The 18,828-nt window shown below is 47.9% G+C and overlaps 1 protein-coding gene across 1 annotated transcript in view; it reads left to right on the top strand.

Annotated features, from left to right (window-relative positions):
- Positions 1-18,278, top strand: part of Edar (ectodysplasin A receptor) — a 73,133-nt gene extending 54,855 nt beyond the window's left edge. The window contains exons 6-12 of the mRNA XM_029482305.2: positions 6,925-7,011; positions 8,514-8,639; positions 8,738-8,812; positions 9,077-9,149; positions 11,593-11,752; positions 12,989-13,049; positions 15,903-18,278. Of these exons, the coding sequence (XP_029338165.1) occupies positions 6,925-7,011; positions 8,514-8,639; positions 8,738-8,812; positions 9,077-9,149; positions 11,593-11,752; positions 12,989-13,049; positions 15,903-16,225 (905 nt within the window). The 3' untranslated portion in view covers positions 16,226-18,278. The remainder of the gene's footprint in view (positions 1-6,924; positions 7,012-8,513; positions 8,640-8,737; positions 8,813-9,076; positions 9,150-11,592; positions 11,753-12,988; positions 13,050-15,902) is intronic.
- The last annotated feature ends 550 nt before the right edge of the window (positions 18,279-18,828 follow it).

Below are 18,828 nucleotides of genomic sequence, written 5' to 3'. Positions count from 1 at the left end.
CTGTGACTAGGGAGATTACCTAGAATGGTAGCCGGGTGAAACGAGTTGACCCACATGCTCAGTGTTGTCCACAGCCCCACTGTAGGAAAGCCAAACCTCATCTTTGTCGGAATCTTGAAATCCCTGGCTGGTAGCCTAGGCTGCACCTCTTCCTGAAGGGTGGATTTCCTGGGCCGTGTGGAACCAAGTTGTCATTCTTGGTACTCTGAGTCAAGGACCCTGGGGCACATGGTATTGCAGCTGCATGCCCAGCAGAGCTGGAGCAGGCAGATGGCCAGATGTGGGACAGCCAGTCCAGCTACATGCCTGAATCCGCTTGAGGGTCTCCTCAGCAGGAAACACAGGGGTCGGGGTACCAACTGTTCTCCCCATCCGCATGACTGAGCCTGTGTTGGCATTCTCCAAGAATCTGCTGCCTCTCTGAGCAATGAGCAGAGGAATAGGATTCTTATTGCCCTCCTATGAAATGCTTGAGATAGCACCCGTTTCTGAGCCTGCCTCGGAGTCTGTGGGTCTGACATTGTGTGTAGGTTAAAGGCCCCAGCTCCAGAACCTTTCTGCCTTTGTTAGAGTGTTTTTCCTGCCTCGTGGAGTTCTGGCTCCATCCTTGCCACCACAGGCTTGCCCAGCAAGGTGAATTCATGCTCACCAAGCCCTTCCACACTCGTGTCATAAGAGTGCTACTGCATTGCCATGACACAGGCCACCAGAAGACTCTAGGGAGGAACGAGAAAGTGACACATGTTTACTCATAAAGTAGAATAAAATGTCCCTGCTCCCGGGTGGCTGGGCTGCTGGGTGGCAGGTCAGTTGGGCCATCAGGCTGAGGGTCATCTCCATTAAAACATAGAGGCAGTGAGGTTCTTGGAACCACTTCAATGTCTACTTTCTCTACCATATAACTGAGACAATACCCGCACATACTGGGGTTGACAATATGTGTACATCAAAACTAGGCAGATACAACTGGTGTCTTCCCTTCACTGAACTGGTCAGCAGCTGAGCTGTGTACAGCCTCTGCCCAAAGCCCTGAAGCAAAGCCCCTCCCCTCCAGCCAGTACCAGCCCCACTGAGAGAGCTTCAGGCCTTTATTCTTCTTTGCCATCTGCTGTCACAGTACACGCGTGAGTCCACACAAAGCCCTTTGGTTTGTTTGTTTGTTTGTTTTCAGTAAACCAGAGAACAAGGTGCACTTGAGCAAGATGCTCCTGCTATAATATTCTTTCTTCCATGTTGCCCTAAGAACGCAGGTGCCGGGGCAGCTAAGTATACGGAGCCTGTGCTGTAAATGGCAGTTGGTGGGAGTTCCATCTAGAGGGAGGCGGGAAGTCGGGAATGGAGAAAGGTGTGCATCCCACATGGTTTCCACTGAGAGTTTCCACACCTAAGAAAGTGACCTCCTTCTCTGGACCTCAGTTTCCTCTAAGACCTTGGGTCACAAGATCTTAGGACACATGGGACTGTACAGGCAGTGTGTGGGAAATGCCCATGTATGTAAGTGCTGGTGGTATATGCAGTGTGGTGGGCAGCAGCCTCAGACACACATCAGCAGCCCTGCGCTCCCAACAGCTCATCTGGGACAGAGTTGTTAGAGGGGACACGGACATAACACAATAGAAGTACTGTGTTGTGGCAGTAACAGTCATGACGCCTGTTCTATAGTCTTTTTGTTTGTTTGTTTAAATCACGTGTCAGTGGTTAAGACCCATGAGTTAAGTCAAGAATAGAGTGTTCTCTTAGGAAGGGACACACAGTGAAATGACTGAACTGTGGCATGCAGTGAGCCAAAGACTGCTCCTGTGAGCCTTAGAACATAAATAGGAAACCCTGGCCTCCCAAGCACGGACACAGTCATTTCTGTAAAGTGCCACGGGCCCCTATTCACACCATGCTATCCCCCATTTATCTGTTCACACCAGAACATGCCACATAGCACCAAGGACCTGGTGAGGAGCAGATTCCTGCTGAGCATGTCTGGGCAGAAGCAAAGGCTACGTTCTGCTCCCATTTCTAGCAACTAGCGAGTATCTGACGACCCCACCCATCGCTCACAGATCTACCGCCAGGGTGTGTGGTGTGTGGCCAATGCCAGGGCTGAGGGGCACTGCCTTGACAACTCTAATAGCCAAATCACTCTGAAAAATCCAAACTGTTTACACTCTATAGAGAATGCCAGCCAGCCTCTAATACGTACTGGCACATTTATAAATTGTGTGGATTAACAACTTCAAAGGCCCCTTATATGCCATCATCTCTTTGAACAGAGGTATAACTCCACTAAGCCTGGTGCTTACAGCTCGCTAAGTCCCTGAGGAAGGTGAGCTGAGCCGCAGCCAGACTGGCAATTCAGAGTGAACTAAGCACATCTGTCCCTACCGTCTGGTCTAGTCTAGTGATGAACCTTGAGTAGAGACCTCTACCCATTTTCTGGAACGTTCATCCTTACCAGCTGTTATCACTCATGTCATCTGCAGTTGACTATTCAGAGAGATTGCCATGGTGGAGCAAATGACCACAGGAGGATGTAGGTAGTGTGGGATATTCCTAGCTGCCAGACATCTTGATAGTGAAGAGCATCAGCATCAGACCAGAGTACAGCCTGATCCAGGAGAATGTGTCTGCAAGGAGCCTAGTATGCTGCTCTTGGGAATGTGTGCTATAGCAGTGCTTCCATGATGCACAATGTGGATTCTGATGCATCTTCTATGCCCACCCATGTTCCTTGTAGGGTAGGATAGTTTATAGACCCATGGCTTGTGAAAGGTGTGCAGTGAAGAGTAGCAATAGCCGAGCTCTCTGTGCTGGCTTTCTTTCCCTCCTCCTCTCTCTGTCTCTATCTGTCTCTCTCTCTGTCTCTCTCTCTGTCTCTCTCTCTGTCTTTCTCTCTCTCTCTCTGTCTCTCTCTCTGTCTCTCCCTCTCTGTCTCTCTCTGTCTCTCTGTCTCTGTCTCTCTCTCTGTCTCTCTGTCTGTCTGTCTGTCTGTCTCTCTCTCTCTCCAAGTTTTGCCCAAACATGGGTCATACACCCTTTACTTTACATGATATAGTGTGTTCATAAGGTTAGCATGCATGCATCTGTAACTCTGGTGTATATGTTTCAAGGGTTTGGGATAATGGAGAGCAGGTGTCTGTCTTCTCTGGGGGAATTTCCCAAGCCTTCTGTGGAAAGACAAGAGCATTCTGAAGTCATTACCAGGGGCCTGACTCTGTCTACCAAGGCCTGCAGGTGCCCCGTTGCCTAGTCTCATACCACACTGCTTCTTCTACTTGGTCTTCTGGGGGTCTGACTGCCCCACTGTTCTCTATGGTGTGTAATGATAGGTAGGCAGTTGAGCATACCTTTCAGCCTAGGGATGGGCAGGACTGGGGGCTTGCTCTGCTCATATCATGCCTCCCTTGTGTGGAAGCAGAGGACACTGAATTGGGGACAAAAAAGACCAAATAAGATGTGGGGCTTTGTTTTGTTTTGGTGGTGGTGGTGGTGGTGGTGGTTGTGGTGGTGGTGGTGGTGGTGTTTGTGTGTGTGTTTTACTTACTGTACTCAGAGCAGTCCTATTGAATTTGTTTTTAATTGTGTTCCATTAAGAACATTCCTTCCACCTGCCTGAAACAGAACTGTCACTGAGAACATCTAATTCAGACACCCATGCCCGTATTTGCTCTGGGTCACCTCAGCTCGGTCTTTGCTGAAACAGCATCTCCATTCTCTCTTGCCAGCTCTGATTCTGAGACGCCTACTGGCAGCTCATGGGTTGCTGCCTTTAGGACCTGTATGGCCTGCAGGCCTGGCTGGATCCCTGTAATTCTGCTCAGTCTGCATGCATCATAGGTTTCAGCATCTGCTTCAGGATCCCCTGAGGGAAATGTATGCCTCCCTGCAGATTCTGGAAAGACTCTGAGGTCTACCACAGGGAAAAGATGGGATGGAGGTCATGAGGACCTGAAGGGTTTGATGACAGGATGCCTGCAGGTGTTTGGCTCCAGCCTCTGGCTTAGAGAGGTCTACCTTCTCGCCATACCTCATCCCTACTTACCATCTCTCGTGTAGTCAGCAGAGCATCCTTGGCTGGAGAGTACCTGGCAACTCCTGCAGCCTGTGCAGTCTGAGCTCTCCACTGATGCCAACAGGAGTTCAGGTTGGGGAATGTCCAGTATATCAGAGCAAGGCATAGCTGGTCCAAGCAGGTAGCATCTGCGGCTTGGGAAGATATCCTTAGCAAGTAGCAGCCTGCACCAGTGTTTGGCAGTGTCATGTAACCAGTCCTCCCGGGTACAGGGGCATTTCATAAGTCTGTACTCACCAAGCTACCTTCATTGTTTCTTTCTAGACCATAGGCCTGGGTGTGTTTGCGCCCCAGCCCCAACCCTGTCACTGCCTTGGTCTGCAAGTCCTAGCAAGAAGGGACAAGAAAAGACAGAGATTGCTGGCGTCCACAGACAGAGCCCTTGGCTTTTTTTTCTCTCCCTCTGCCCATCTATCTTAAGCTCACTTGAGCCCCTTACCAAACCAACAGATCCGTTTCTTTGCAGTGCCCTATTTGCTTTCGAGAAAGCAAATTAGATTCTATTCAAAGCTGGGTCAGGACAGTCCATCTGATGACATGTGACAGCTAGTTTCCTTGCCAAGTACAAATGGCAGGACCCTGGATCTTGCCTTAGCTGGCTGGAGCAGCTGCCAATCTGCAGAAGACTTGGTGGGGTCTGTGAGCAGGGATGGACACAGCCTGAATGTCTGTCATTTGATAGGTTAGCATAGCTATGTAGACAGGACCACCACTGGGGGAGGGGGTACTCCCTCAGCAGTTCCTCCCTAAGAGTGACCCCCAAATATAAACTTTAAAAGCTGAACATAAGCCACAAGAAAGCTTCCAGTCTTCCCCCAGAAAGAGAAGAAGAGATCTTATCCTCCCTGGGCAAGTGACTATCCTCCTGGCTACATTATAGTGCTATTTCTGTCTAATGTTGAGGGACAAGCTAGCCTCTGAGTACCTTAGCACCTCACAGATGCACAGAAATCCACCTCCAGCCTGCCCTGAGCCTGTGATAGCCTTTTGTACCACCACCCTGTTTATCTGTCTGTCTCACTATGAGTTGAACTAGGTATAAGGATGGAAACAGAGGCATCTGGCCTCTCTCCACAGGGTATTGTAGGCATACATTTTTTGCAACCTACTTTTTTTTAAAATTTATTTATTATATGTAAGTACACTGTAGCTGTCCTCAGACACTCAAGAAGAGGGAGTCAGATCTCATTACAGATGGTTGCGAGCCACCATGTGGTTGCTGGGATTTGAACTCCTGACCTTCGGAAGAGCAGTCGGGTGCTCTTACCCACTGAGCCACCTCACCAGCCCCCGCAACCTACTTTTAATAAGGGTTCAACCTCTCCTCTAGCCCAACACCCAGCAGAGGTAGTGGTAGAGAAGTTATTAGGGTGTGAAGGAAATGGACCTGTTGAGCAGTAGTTCTTTGGGAACAAGCTTGGTCTTCTTGGGCAGCCATTTAGTCTCATAGCAAACACCAAATATGACTCAGCAGCTGCAGACCAATCCTTTCAGCTAGCAGACACCAGGCAGCTGTAGTTCAATCCTGAGGAAACCACCAGGCTTACCAACCAGCCTGAGGCGAGGCCACTGAATTGGCAAGCAGCCACAGGACCTTACTAGCAGTTCTTGAGAGAGTTTCTTCTCTCGATGGCCGTTATCACAAGTTGAGCTCAACAATGCTATGTAAGGTGAACCAACACATGCATGTCTTTAGTGAAGAATAGCAAGGTGGTGCAAACCAAACCAAGGCTCAGTGCTTGTCTCCCACTGTCAGTGGGGTCATATTTATACTCCTTCATCATAGGTCCTTTCTCGTGTCTTCTATATCCAAACATCCTTTCACCTGTGTCTGCTTCAGGAAAACAGTCTTTCATGTGTTTGCTTTAGCAGACATCCTTTTACCTGGTAACCCAGCAAAAACATTATTTGATATAACTAACTTTCCAAAGAACTAGAAGTTTCCACCTCAGGGTATGTACTTAGTGAGGTTGTCAGCTAATTAGGCAGCACACTCTGCTTCAGTGGGACTGGGCTTCTGTTCCTGGGCTGGCACAAGGCAGATGGCAGGAGGCTTCCCACACAGCAGGCCTGTGTTTCTCCCAGAACCTCTCTCTGTTAGACTGCTGCCCCTGTGGTACTGTGGACTGACCCTTGTGTACGCTCCAGGCCAATTCTCTTGGCTAGTTGGGGTGGGTGGGAAGGACATGACTTCAGGGAGGTTGGTGACCCTGCCTGGGCTTACAGCTGCTTTTCAGAAGCACAGGATTACTATATGAACCTCTTCAGAATTGAGAACCAACAAGCAGAGAGACAGAGAGAGAGAGACAGAGAGAAGAAGGGACGGAGAGAGAAAGAAGGAAGGAAAGAAGGAAGGAAAGAAAGAACAAAGGAAGGAAGGAGGGAAGGAGGAAGAGAGAGAGAGAGAGAGAGAGAGAGAGAGAGAGAGAGAGAGAGAGAGAAGGAAAATATAACCCCCTTTCCCATTCAAGGGCTGGGGTCACATATGCATGCTACTACTGCTGAGCTGTGGTCCAACCCTGATTGTTTTTATCAATTGAAAAACTCAAGTTTGACCTAAAGGGAGTTATTTATCAGAGAAAATACATGTACTGTGGTTTATCTGATAGCAAATCAGCTTCCATTTTCTTTTCTTTGACACATTTTCTTTTCTTTCTGTTGTCTTTCTTTGTTTTCTTTTTGCGACAGAGTCTCTCTGTGTCAGAGTACTCTTTGGGGAACTTTAAACATTTCCTCTCTGCCCCACCCCCTGCAATACAGTCTAGAACTCCAAGTTGGTTCATTTCACTGCGGTGCCTTATTTTCCAGCCTTTGGAGGGGATGCTTTGCCAGATCTCTGAGGTTCTCTCTTCTTCTCGCAGGTGTGGGAGCCACTTCTGGGGTTTCAGCTCACTCATCCAGCACTTCCGGTGGCAGCACCTTGTCTCCCTTGCAGCATGCTCACAAAGGTGAGGAAAGCATCCAGAACTCAGAGAGCTGAGAATGAGGAGGGAGAGGGGACAATGAAGACAGAGCCCTTTCCTCTTGTCACTTCCCTAATGTGACAGAGTCACATGATCGCTGCATGATCAGCTGCAGGACCTTGGTATAGAATTGCTACTCCATGGGTATCCTGGTATTCCAGCCACCTTGGCAGGGTGGGAGGTGACAGTCAGGAGCCAGTGTCAACAGTGATTTACACTTTTAATACTCATTTCCAATGACTTTTATTCTCCCTAGCTCCTTAGAAATGGAAATGGCGGTTGAGGGGCACTCTCCCCTCCCCCATCTCAGTGCAAGCTCTTGAGTTTAACTTATCCCTTCTCATCGAGACTCATAAAACACATAGAGGAGTTGCTCTATGGTTTTTTGAGACAGGGTTTCTCTGTATAGCCCTGGCTGTCCTGGAACTCACTTTGTAGACCAGGCTGGCCTCGAACTCAGAAATCCACCTGCCTCTGCCTCCCGAGTGCTGGGATTAAAGGCGTGCGCCACCACGCCTGGCTGCTCTACGGTTTTAATTGCCATCTGATTCTTAAGCATGTTTGGGGTTGAGTCTCCATGAGGCTTGGGGTACCTTCAAAAACCCTCAAAGTGTCAATATGCAGCCTGCTATATCCTGACCCAAGGTATGAGGACAGTATGCAGACATACCCACCTCACTTCCCCCAGCACTCGGGAATAGCATGTAACCGAGAATAGAAAGACATACATCAGCCATCTCCCACTCCCACAGTTATAAACGCACCAGATAACATCAAGGAGTCTGACCGTCCTCAATGGGCTCTCAGCTCTGCACATCCTTCCGATGGCCCTGAGTGCCAGATGCCTGCCACTGCCTCTTTGGCAGGACATTTGGATCCTGCTTCATGGGAACCAGATGTCCTGTTTAGTTATTTTGGAGAACTATGGGAAGGTTTCAGATAGTCCACACATCCAAAGCTTCATCAGGGAACCAAGCAACCAGCTCCAGGAATAAGCAGCAGCCCAGCAGAAGTGGAAATGGTAGGAGTTGCTGGGTCAGTTCAGCCCTCTTTACCCTGGGGCTCTTGTTAATACTCTGAAGAGGAGGTGCCAAGTAAAACCAACCCAGGAATGTAACCTCTAGCTGGAGGGGTGGCCTTTTGCCTGAACTCCCAAGACAGATACTTGCTCATGGGCCTCTCTGGTCTTCATCTGTACCTTTCTCTCAGGATCTCAGGGTAGTGACACTAAGAGTGAGCACCCCAGGAATGACTTCTTGTTTTTGCATCCTGCTCTTCCAAGTATAATGCACATATGCCCAGTTGGCAGTGTGGGGGAAGCTGTAGGTGAGTGGATACACCCAGTTGGCAGTGTGGATGAGTGGCCCTGACCTAGCAGCCAACACACGGTTTGAGGGCCAGGTCCTTAGGCCAAGTATGATCTATGGAAGCATTCTTGGAGGAGGGGCTTGCAAACCCATTTATCCTCCTCTCCTTGATGTCAGCAGAGCTCTCAGGCCAAGGACACCTGGCCACCGCCCTGATTATTGCCATGTCTACGATCTTCATCATGGCCATTGCCATTGTCCTCATCATCATGTTCTACATCATGAAGACTAAGCCGTCAGCTCCAGGTGACATCCCTACACCCATGTCCCTAACCCAACACTCTGTCACCTTCTCTGAGAGAGCCAGGGAGCTCATGCCAACCTTTTTCTCTTTCTTCAAGCAGCCTGCTGTAGCAGTCCCCCAGGAAAGAGTGCAGAAGCCCCAGCTAACACACACGAGGAGAAAAAAGAGGCCCCAGGTCTGTACACATAGCCCACACTGCCCCTTGAACAATATCTAGCATGAAGGTGGAGTATGTTCACCTTGTCCTCAAACCTGGCAGCCCAGTTTACTGACCACCTCTGGTTCCAGGGCCTTTGAGGGGGGTAGTGTACCCACTTGTTCTGTCCCCAGGTGGGGACCTGGTCACCAAGGATGTCTACTGAAAAGGAAACAGGAAGGGAGATCCAAGTTCAGCGCCACAAGCTAACTCTCACCAACCCCCCAACTTCTATTCCTACAGACAGTGTGGTGACTTTCCCTGAGAATGGTGAATTCCAGAAGCTGACAGCAACACCCACAAAGACCCCCAAAAGGTATGTGGAACAGGGGCTCACCTACACTCACTACTAGGTTGAACAGTCCCAGTCCCAAGGACGGAGTTACCATCTGGGTCTTTATAGGTCCTTGAGCAGGCAGGCAAGCTGTATCAGTGAGTGTACTGGGTACTGGTGCCTGGCCTAAGAATGTTCCAAGAATATTAGAGAGCAGCTTCCCACCAAAGGGGGCAATGTAAACCAGCACTGAATTTCTGTTTCCTCATTGACCACAGGAGCTGGGGCAGGTGTAAAATCTGCCTGCTATTCCCCACTTGCCCGTTCTCCCTGTTCCCAATTTCCCAGATGCCCTGAGCCCTCCACCCTTCTCTTCAAACTGAGGAGCCAATATGAATCACAGGATGCATACATGCCAGTCAGGTTATTTAGCTGCCAGCAGTGCTTATATTACATAAAGCCAGCAACCCCAGCCCCAGGCCTGAGACTAGTCTTGCCACACCCCTAAGATGCCATCCCTACTCCCATCACTGGACCAAGATCACACACCAGTGATCAACAGAACTGGAACCAAAGCCCAGACTGTCAACCATCTATTAAGGGCTGGTGTAATAAGCCTCTGAGGAAAGAGATTTACCTGGCTGTATTTTAGCACATTTTCCAAACATTGGGTCATAGAACTTACCTCTGCTTAAAAATCAACCCAGGATGGAAGTCGTTTCCTATTGTCCCCATTGGATAGTCATCTGGACTTGGTGCAGCAACACAGCATACAAACCCCTTCCTTCTGGGCCCTGCACTGAGGCCTTATAGACAAGTCTGGGAAGGGCCCCATCTCCCTAGTGTTGGTCTTTGCAACTGGAGTGCAGAGTTCCCAAGGGTTGTTAAGACAGTTTCCAGAAGAGCAGAATGCCAGACCCTCCTTCCTGACCCAAGACAGGACCTTCCCACAATGAGTCACAAATTCCTGCCAAGTCTTTCCTACTTGAGAATAAGGACTCCAGCTACCTGGATCAGGTCCAGGCACTGTGGAAGGCCAGCCTAGTGCATTAACCCATTTGGAAAATTCTAGTGCTCTCAATACTCCCAACACAGGCAGTTCTGCATGGTAGAGGTGGATAGTAGATGTGAGACTACTCAAGGCCTTGGAAAGGACTTAGTTCCCACAGTATCTTAATTCTAACTGGTCATTGTTCAGACTCTGAGAATTGTGGTCTGAGCCCTGTCATACATACGCCAAGGCTGAGGCAGGGCTCTAAGTATGGTGTGATGCCATTTGGTCCCAGCTTGGCCCTTCCATCTTTCAGGATTTTTTGTTCCTAAAAGTAGCAAAAAGGGAATGGTGAACAGGCAAGGATGTGCCCATGGCTTGAGTTTCTCCTGAGGGGAGAATTTGTGGGCCTGAACTTGGGGAACTATCTCTTGTTTACACATATAAATATTATACTTTTGCTCAAAAGGTAAGGCCATGAGCCTTTGTCCCCACAAACAGCTCTTGGGTCTTGGAAGCTATGCGGTGATCTGTGGAAATGTCATGAGGTGCTCAATAAAGATACCATTATGTACTTCCATTTGCCTTCCAGAATTAGTGATGAGGGTGGGCCAGCCACCTCCCTCTTAGGCCCTCAAGCATCATGACAAAGTGGCTCTGTTAGATGGTTTCATAACTTCTTTTTTTCTTTATTCTGGCACCAGGGATGTGTTTGCATATGGCCTTCACTGCTAACAGTAACACTCAAATATAATGTGTGGCAAATACAATCCCCTTTTCTGAAGTTCTTTAGCCAAAGCAAGAAAGTAGGCAGAATGCTTTGAAAAAAAATACTGTTTTTCTTTTATTTTGAATGGTTTAAAGGCATAAGCTCTAACCCCTGGTTGCCAGGTCTTGTGTGATCTGAGCTATAATCAGAGGGAAGCACATGAGGCTAGGGTTGCATGATCACCCACCCTGCCCACTGTTAGGCGCTCTCTGTAGCTCCCACAAATCTCATTCTAACAACAGGCCACACTGGTCAAGAGTGCACTTTTTGTGTGTTCTTGGTTACTGTAGAAACCTGGCATGAATTGGATTCCAGCCATCTAATCTTAATAACTTAACATGAAGACCCGTGGTTGTACTTGTCTTGCTGGGGCCAAGTGCACGACTCTAGAACATACTCTGTGAATCTTTACCAAGCATCTGTGGTGTCAGAAAGTGTGGAGAGATGTCCAGGTGCAGCCCTTGGTGGTTTCCCCAGCCTCTCGGAACCCACAGCTTCTTGGGAACCCATGCAGACATCTATAGGACACTCAGTACCAGTACTGCTTGTTTGTCAGGAAACAGGATGTGCCTTTCTTAGCTCATGTCTCCTTACCTAGAGCTCATAATGTGTACTAAGTGCTTAAAGAATAAGGCAGTGTGCTGTGCTGCCCATACCTGGGTCAGTGCTGAGACAGCTTATCTGGATTGGAGCTTCACTAACAGGTGCCCTGGTTGTTTCCACAGTGAGAACGATGCCTCCTCTGAGAACGAGCAGTTGCTAAGTCGCAGTGTGGACAGTGATGAAGAGCCAGCCCCGGACAAGCAGGGGTCCCCAGAGCTATGTCTGCTGTCGCTAGTTCACCTGGCCAGGGAGAAGTCTGTAACCAGTAACAAGTCTGCTGGGGTGAGGCTCTGGTAACACTGCCTATGGTACACTGGTGCAGTGACTTACAGCCATCAGACAAGACACCTTATGTTGAATAAGCTCCTTAGGGTACTGTTTCTCCCAAAGGTCCCAGCTAGGATGCCAGGCAAAGCAACAAGTCAAAAAATAAAAAAATAAAAAATAAGGAATCTTATCTTAAATATACTGCTTATAGAAAAAAGAGAAAAGTGTTTCAAAAAAAATCATTGTAAATGCCAGAGAACAGAAAAAAAAAAAAAACTTCAAAAACATACCATGCATATCTAAGCAGTTACACACTCTCTCATGCACACAAACACACACACACATGCAATTATGTATATCTGTGGGTTCTATGAGTTGATTAAAAAAGAAAATGGTACTAAAGATGCATGCTTCTTATTGTAATTGATCTGTAAACCATGCAATGCAATAACTATTTGCATAATGGTCCATGTGTTAGCTGAAATAACTTGAAGATGATTTAAAGTACATGGGAAGATGTGAATAGGATCTATGCAAATAGACATGTTACATAGGAGTCTTGAGTAACCTTGAGTAGGCTTCGAGATACTAAATGTAAACTCATGTGCATACACATATATATTTCTCTTAAATAGCAATGTTCAGAGGGTTTTATCACTAAAGCATGCTATGTCTGTGGCACAGAGTGTGCTCTGAGGCCCCAGCATACAGTCCTTCTTTAGTTTGTGCCTTGGGCAACCTAGCCAAGACTTGTGGCAACGTTGTTGGCAGTAAAGAAAATTCCCACTGAGATCCTGGATCTGGCCTGGTCCTGTCCTCTAGGTGCAGTGCGCTAAAAGAACCTGGAATCTATGCTGCTGCCACAGGCATGGGCTCTTTCACTCAGGGCCACTCATTGCCTAGCTTCGCCCTGTGCTTTCTGCCCTGAAAAAGAGAGGCTTCTGTAACTCTGCTAGCCTCTGCATGCATGGCTGCCCTGGTGGCCATCTGGTAGCCATTCTTCTAAACTTAACAAGGACGGCTCTAACATTGGTGTCCCCTTTAACACAAATGGCACCCCTGGTGCGCACAAGGAGGGGTTGTATGGAAACCTAGGGACAGTCTTCCTCTTGATAACTTTGGGTTGTTTCTGTGTAAGGCCTTAGCACAGCAAGAATATCTAGGCAATTGGACCAAGCCAGCACAAAGGGAAAGACTTGTAGTCTTTCCCCTCTTTCTGAAGATGAACATTATTTTACTTGTTCTTTATAGATCCAGAGCCGGAGGAAAAAAATACTGGATGTGTATGCCAACGTGTGTGGTGTTGTTGAAGGTAAGGACTAGAGAACCATTAATCCTAGAACTGAAGGTGTGGTGCACGCCTTTAAATGTAAATCCCAGCACTTGAGAGGCAGAGGCAGGTACATCTCAGTGAGTTTGAGGCCAGCCTGGTCTACATAGTGAGTTCCAGGTCTGCCAGGGACTCTGTCTTAAACAAACAAACAAACAACAACAACAACAAAAAGAAAGAGTCATTCAGGGCTCACTCCCCCAATAATCCTCCCAATCCCACTGACCCAAAGCCCAGCATGGAAGGGACTCCTGAGTGAAGAATTGAGCACATTCATCCATATCTGATGGAGGTTGTCAGAATGGCTAAGTAAACTGACTTCTGATGTGGAGGGAAAGGAAATTTGGTTTCTGGTTTAGGCTGAACCACCCCATAGTGCTCCTCTCGCAGGACAAGCAATAGCCCAGTGTGTGTGTTGATGGGGACACAATGAAGGGGCCCCATATTTCTGTGCCTACATTGGTATTGTCATCATGGAAACGTCTGATGGCACCCAGTAGTCAGTGCCAATGGGTACACGTTCTAAGAAGCACATAGATTTGAGATTTTGTTTTTGGGTCAACAGTAGCTGTGCAAACACAAACAAAGGTGGTTATGGCATCAGTAGGTAGACCTACAGATCCAGAGTTTCTGTCATTGATGGAAACGTTGTCATGTAAGGGATAGCTGTGCCTAGAAGCTGTTATCTTCCCTCTTGAGCTTCACAAGGCAAGAGGGATCTTCCCTCCTTCCAGAGCAGCCACAGGAGCAGCAAGTTCAGGCTGCCTTAAGCAGGCAGGTAAGAAGCAACTGGGTAAGAAGCATAAACATTCCACTCAGTAATCCTCCTACATGCTACAAAATCCAGGCCCTAAATTAACTTCTATTTATCCTGGAAGTAAACTCCTCACTGCTGAGGTCAGGGGACTTTCCAGCCTCATGCCTTGCTGGCATGTCTCCATGCACCTCTGACCTGGTTGAACCCTGGGACTGAAGAGAGTCACATGCGGCCACTCATGTCCCATGTGGGAGAGGTGCAGGCCCTAAGCCGGGGCAGACTGGTTAGATGCTCTGTTTGGCCTGGAGTAACCACTGAGCAGGAATTTCAGGGCCAAGAATTCTTCTTGGCTGCCTTCAGAAACCTGGCATGGCTCCAGAAGTGCATGCCTGGTCAGCCTGCTCCATCAAGCTTGGCATGGTGGGTGCTGTAGGCTGCCCAGAAGAGTCTGGTCTGGGAGTTACATTCCAGCAACCCCAAACCTTTTCTCTCTTCCAAAGAATGTCTTGGCTTTGAAAGATCAACCCACGGGACTGTGGCTTTCAAATTAATTTAAAACTTCAACCACAAGAAGAGCCCTGTCCAGTGGGTCCTGTAAGGTGGAAGCTTCAAGCCTGTGCCCTCAGGTGCTCCTTGACAGCCCAGGCATGTGTGCCTCCTAATGCCACAGTAATAAGATGCAGCCAAGCCTGAGACTCTAAACCCAGTATGGCTTGGCTCCCATGAAGACCTTAATACTCGCTACCTTCTCCTACCCAACCTGCGCCACCTTCCTCAAGATCCTATTATGACACCAAAGTCCCCCAGTTATTTTAAAGTTTTTAGTATTGCAATATTCTTCCTACCCATTCCATCCCCTCCCCATGACAAAGTTCTCTGTGTAACAGTCCTGGTTTTCCTGGATCTTGCTCTGTAGACAAGGCTGGCCTTAAACTCGAGAGATCTGCCTGCATCGGCCTCCCAAGTGCTGGAATTAAAGGTGTGCACCACCATCTAGCTTGTGATATTCTTACCACTTGGTAAGGTGATAGGACAAAGCCTGGGTGCACTTCTCCAAGCTTCTCCTGATGGTAACAGCTCACAAAGCCCATAAAATCACAACCAAGATGTCAATGTTAACACAGTAGACAGAGACCCCTTCCACCACCACAAGGGAATCTCCTGTTCTCCAGCCCCCAATGCAGCCCTCTCAAGCACCAATCTGCTCTCTCTTACTATAATTTTGTTATTTCAAGATTATTAAAGTCAAATTGGGGGCTGGAGAGAGGGCTCAGTCCTAAAGAGCAGTCTGTTCTGCAGAGAACCTTGATTCAATTCCCAGCACCCATGTGGCAGCTTACAATCATCTGTTAACTCTAGTTCCAGAGGGTCTGACATCCTCTTCTGGTCTCTGTGGACATTGTATGTGCATGGTGCACAAACATGCTTGTGGGCAAACACCCATATGAAATAAGATACACGTTTTAAAAATATTTTTGAAAGTTGATTGATACAGTGTACACTCAGTGATAAGTCGGTCTCACATACCATAATTCAGTAGAGATTCCTTTGGGTTGTTCTGTACCGCAGTGTCATGGCAGTCTTTGAGTAGATTTTTTGAGATTTCTGCATAGATGATCGGTCTATGCTCACAAGGGTAGTTTTATGCCTTTCTAATCTCAGTGTACTTTTCCTTTTCTGCCTTCTCTGCTTTGGCATGATGTCACATATGAGCTCTGTGAGCAGAGCCCTGGTCCTGACCTCAGCTTTTAGCAGTGTACTAGCACTGCACTTAACATCAAAGTCACAGTGACTTTTGAATACTGAACCAGAACCATACACCCCTAGAATAAATGTCACTTGTAGTAAATAATTCTCTGTTCTATTGTTCAATTCTATTTGTTAATATTTTGTTAAGAATATTGGTCTTGGTCTAGTTTTGATATCAGATTAGGAACTATTTCCTTCTTTTCTGTTTTCTGGAAGAGACTATTTAGGACTTCCATTCATTCTTTATTGAGTACTTACTCGATGTTTACCATTGAGCTCCCACTGAGCTTCCATTTGTGACATGTAATTCTGACCAATTCCTCTCTTAGGTCTCAGCCCCACCGAGTTGCCGTTTGACTGCCTTGAGAAGACAAGCCGAATGCTCAGCTCTACATACAACTCTGAGAAGGCAGTCGTGAAAACATGGCGCCACCTTGCCGAGAGCTTTGGACTGAAGAGGGATGAGATTGGGGGCATGACTGACGGCATGCAGCTCTTTGACCGCATCAGCACCGCGGGCTACAGCATCCCAGAGCTGCTCACAAAGTTGGTGCAGATCGAGCGGCTGGATGCTGTGGAGTCCTTGTGTGCAGACATATTGGAGTGGGCTGGGGTTGTACCACCTGCCTCCCCACCCCCAGCTGCGTCCTGAAGAGTTTATCTTGGACTGTCTTCCCTGGGACCAGCTGGGGATCCAATGAAGTCACAACCGACAGCTGTGGGTGATGCTATCAGACTGCCAAAACTCAAGGCGTTTCCTGGTGGGTCACTGTATTCCTTAGGCTGCCCTAAGTAGTTCATTGAGCAATCAAATGAACCAAACCATGTGGAGAGGACACAGGTGAAGCATCTGATCCTGTCTTTTAAGGAGGCACTTAGTGAGAGATGGGAGTATGGTATAGACCATGTTCCCAAAACATCACCTAGGCAAATGAAGGGATGCTTTTTTAAAAAGTAGCAAAAGGTATAAGGGTGATAGAGTCTCAAGGGGTTGAAAGTGGGAACATCCTAATGAAGAAAATAACTTCAAGGTTTTAGTAAAACGGTTACAAAGTACAGACATCCCACATCCTTCATGGCCTCAGACAGAGCATGGTTTGTTGGCATGCCCTATGGTTTCAGAGGTAACTCCACCTGTGTTTGCAGTCACACACCATGGTGCAAGCCTTGCAGTCACTAGTGGAAGAACTCACCATGTGTCACTGACACACAAGGCGTGTGTCTGTCCAGTCACAAGTGTGGGCAGATCTGGCCTCCAGCACCACTCACAGTCACAGCAGTTACAATGTCAGGTTTGTTTTGCTTCAAAGGGACGTGTGTCCTATCTAGAGAAGGAAATGGTGACTTGCTCAGAGTTTGACCATGCCTGATTCCTGGGTGAGGCTCGAGCAAGTTCAGACACAACATCCTGAGCCAGTGAGGGGTGGTGCAGCCCGAGACGCAGTACAGAGCTGGGGTCTGAGGTCCTGGGCCCTGGGGGAGTCATCCATAGTGTCTGTCTCCTCTTCCAGACTTAGCTTCTCTTAGCTAAGAGAGGTTGCTCTTCACATCTGTAGTCAGGAATGTTGAGGCTCCAGTGAGCGAAAGGGTGAGTGAAAGAACACGGAGGCAGAAGAGGAGAGGCCAGAGGAGCCTCCATGGGGTAAATATAGTGTGGGTGGCCACAAAAAATGAGAGTCAAGGGAAACGCAGCCGCCATTCTCATGTAAGGGCAACTGTAGGACTGAGCATTTACAGGGCTCATAAACAGCCATTGCTCTTGGCAGATTCTCTTACTGCACCTGTAACTGCCAGGAAATGGGAGCCAAGGAAACTTCCCCGGCAGGGGGTTAATGCCAAGCTGGCTGCTGGGCTCCCTCCCAGAGCGCTAACTGCAGAGAATGCTTCCTTTCAGTAAAGCCTCTGGTTTAGAAGGCAGTTGGGGTTTTTTTGTTTTACAAGGCCTATGACTGAACAAAGGCTTTGGAGAGCAATCAGTGGTGTGTTTAAAACCATCAAGCCATTTCCCACCACTGAATATAGACCATACTGTGAGAGGACCATAATTAGGTCCTGAATTTTTAATATGATCATTTTCCTGTCTGTCTGTGCTGTTTTTTTTTTAAGAAGGCATTTACTCTATCCTGCAAGTTAAATGTCTGCTTAATTGTCCTTTTAATTCCTGAGACCCTGCAGTGTCCCTTACCCCTGGTCTTCCATAATGACACTGCGATTCCCCTTAATTTGACTTGTAAATGTCATGCATGATGAGTGAGCAGGTCAGGACAGCAGGCTCTTCTCCAACTGTCATTGTGCTGAAGAATGGGCAGCTGCAGCCAGCAGTGTGGGCTGCTGTCCATTCACACTACTAGGTTTCAAAGCCTGAGGCAGCCAGCATTTTTGTTGTTTCCTTGACTCCCTGCTTGCTGCTTTAGGGGAGCCAGTCCCTTGTCATTTACTTTACTTGGCAATAAATCCAGGAAGGGTTGGCTTCAGTGTGCTTTGCCAACCAACAAGACCACAGTGACTCTTGCTGACCAATGCTGGAACTCCACACTGCCATGTTTGTCTGGAGACTGTCATTATTTTTTCAGTACTTAAAGGTATTTAGTAAACACCTGAGCTAGGTCTGAGGGCCTGAGCCAGTGAAGTCTTAATTGTGAATATTTTATATAATTCTGTTTATGTAACTTATTATATTTTTATAAGCTCAATAAACATATTGATAAAAAGGAGACCTACAGACTGGCACCCTGTGAACTCTTATGAGTGTGGCAGTATGAGTGGAAGTGAATGAATGTCACTGGTTGATGTACTGTGTATGATGAGACTATGGGGTTGTGGCCATCCATAAATGAGGTAGGTAACATGTTAAAGCAGGGAGGTGTTCGCTAACAGGGGCAGACATGTATGGGGAACGTGAAGACCACATGGGGTACTCTTTTTCCACGTTGCCACCATCAGTTACAAACTCACTCTGTCGCTGTCCCAAATTCAGTGTCTTGGAGCACAGTCACTTCTCAGTCTAGCTTTGGAGTCAGTAAGGGCCAGTGGGGTCAGCTTGCCCAGACTGTGACCAGTTCTCTGCCTGCTGGACAACCTTGAGAAGGGCAGCTCTGCTCCATCATCCTTCATCCTCTCCATCATCCTTCATCCTCTCCATCATCCTTCATCTTCTTCATCCTCTTCCACAAAGCAGCTGGAGAACCTGAGCTGACATGAAGCTCATCATGGCAAGCCCAGAAGCCAAGAGCAGGATGAAGGCCATCTGAAGCC

Source organism: Mus caroli, unplaced genomic scaffold (genome assembly GCF_978045245.1).
Source record: "Mus caroli unplaced genomic scaffold, Mus_caroli_1 scaffold_9, whole genome shotgun sequence".
Classification (NCBI taxonomy): Eukaryota; Metazoa; Chordata; class Mammalia; order Rodentia; family Muridae; genus Mus; species Mus caroli.
Note: the sequence above shows the minus strand (reverse complement) of the source record. Positions and strands in the feature narration are given on the sequence as shown.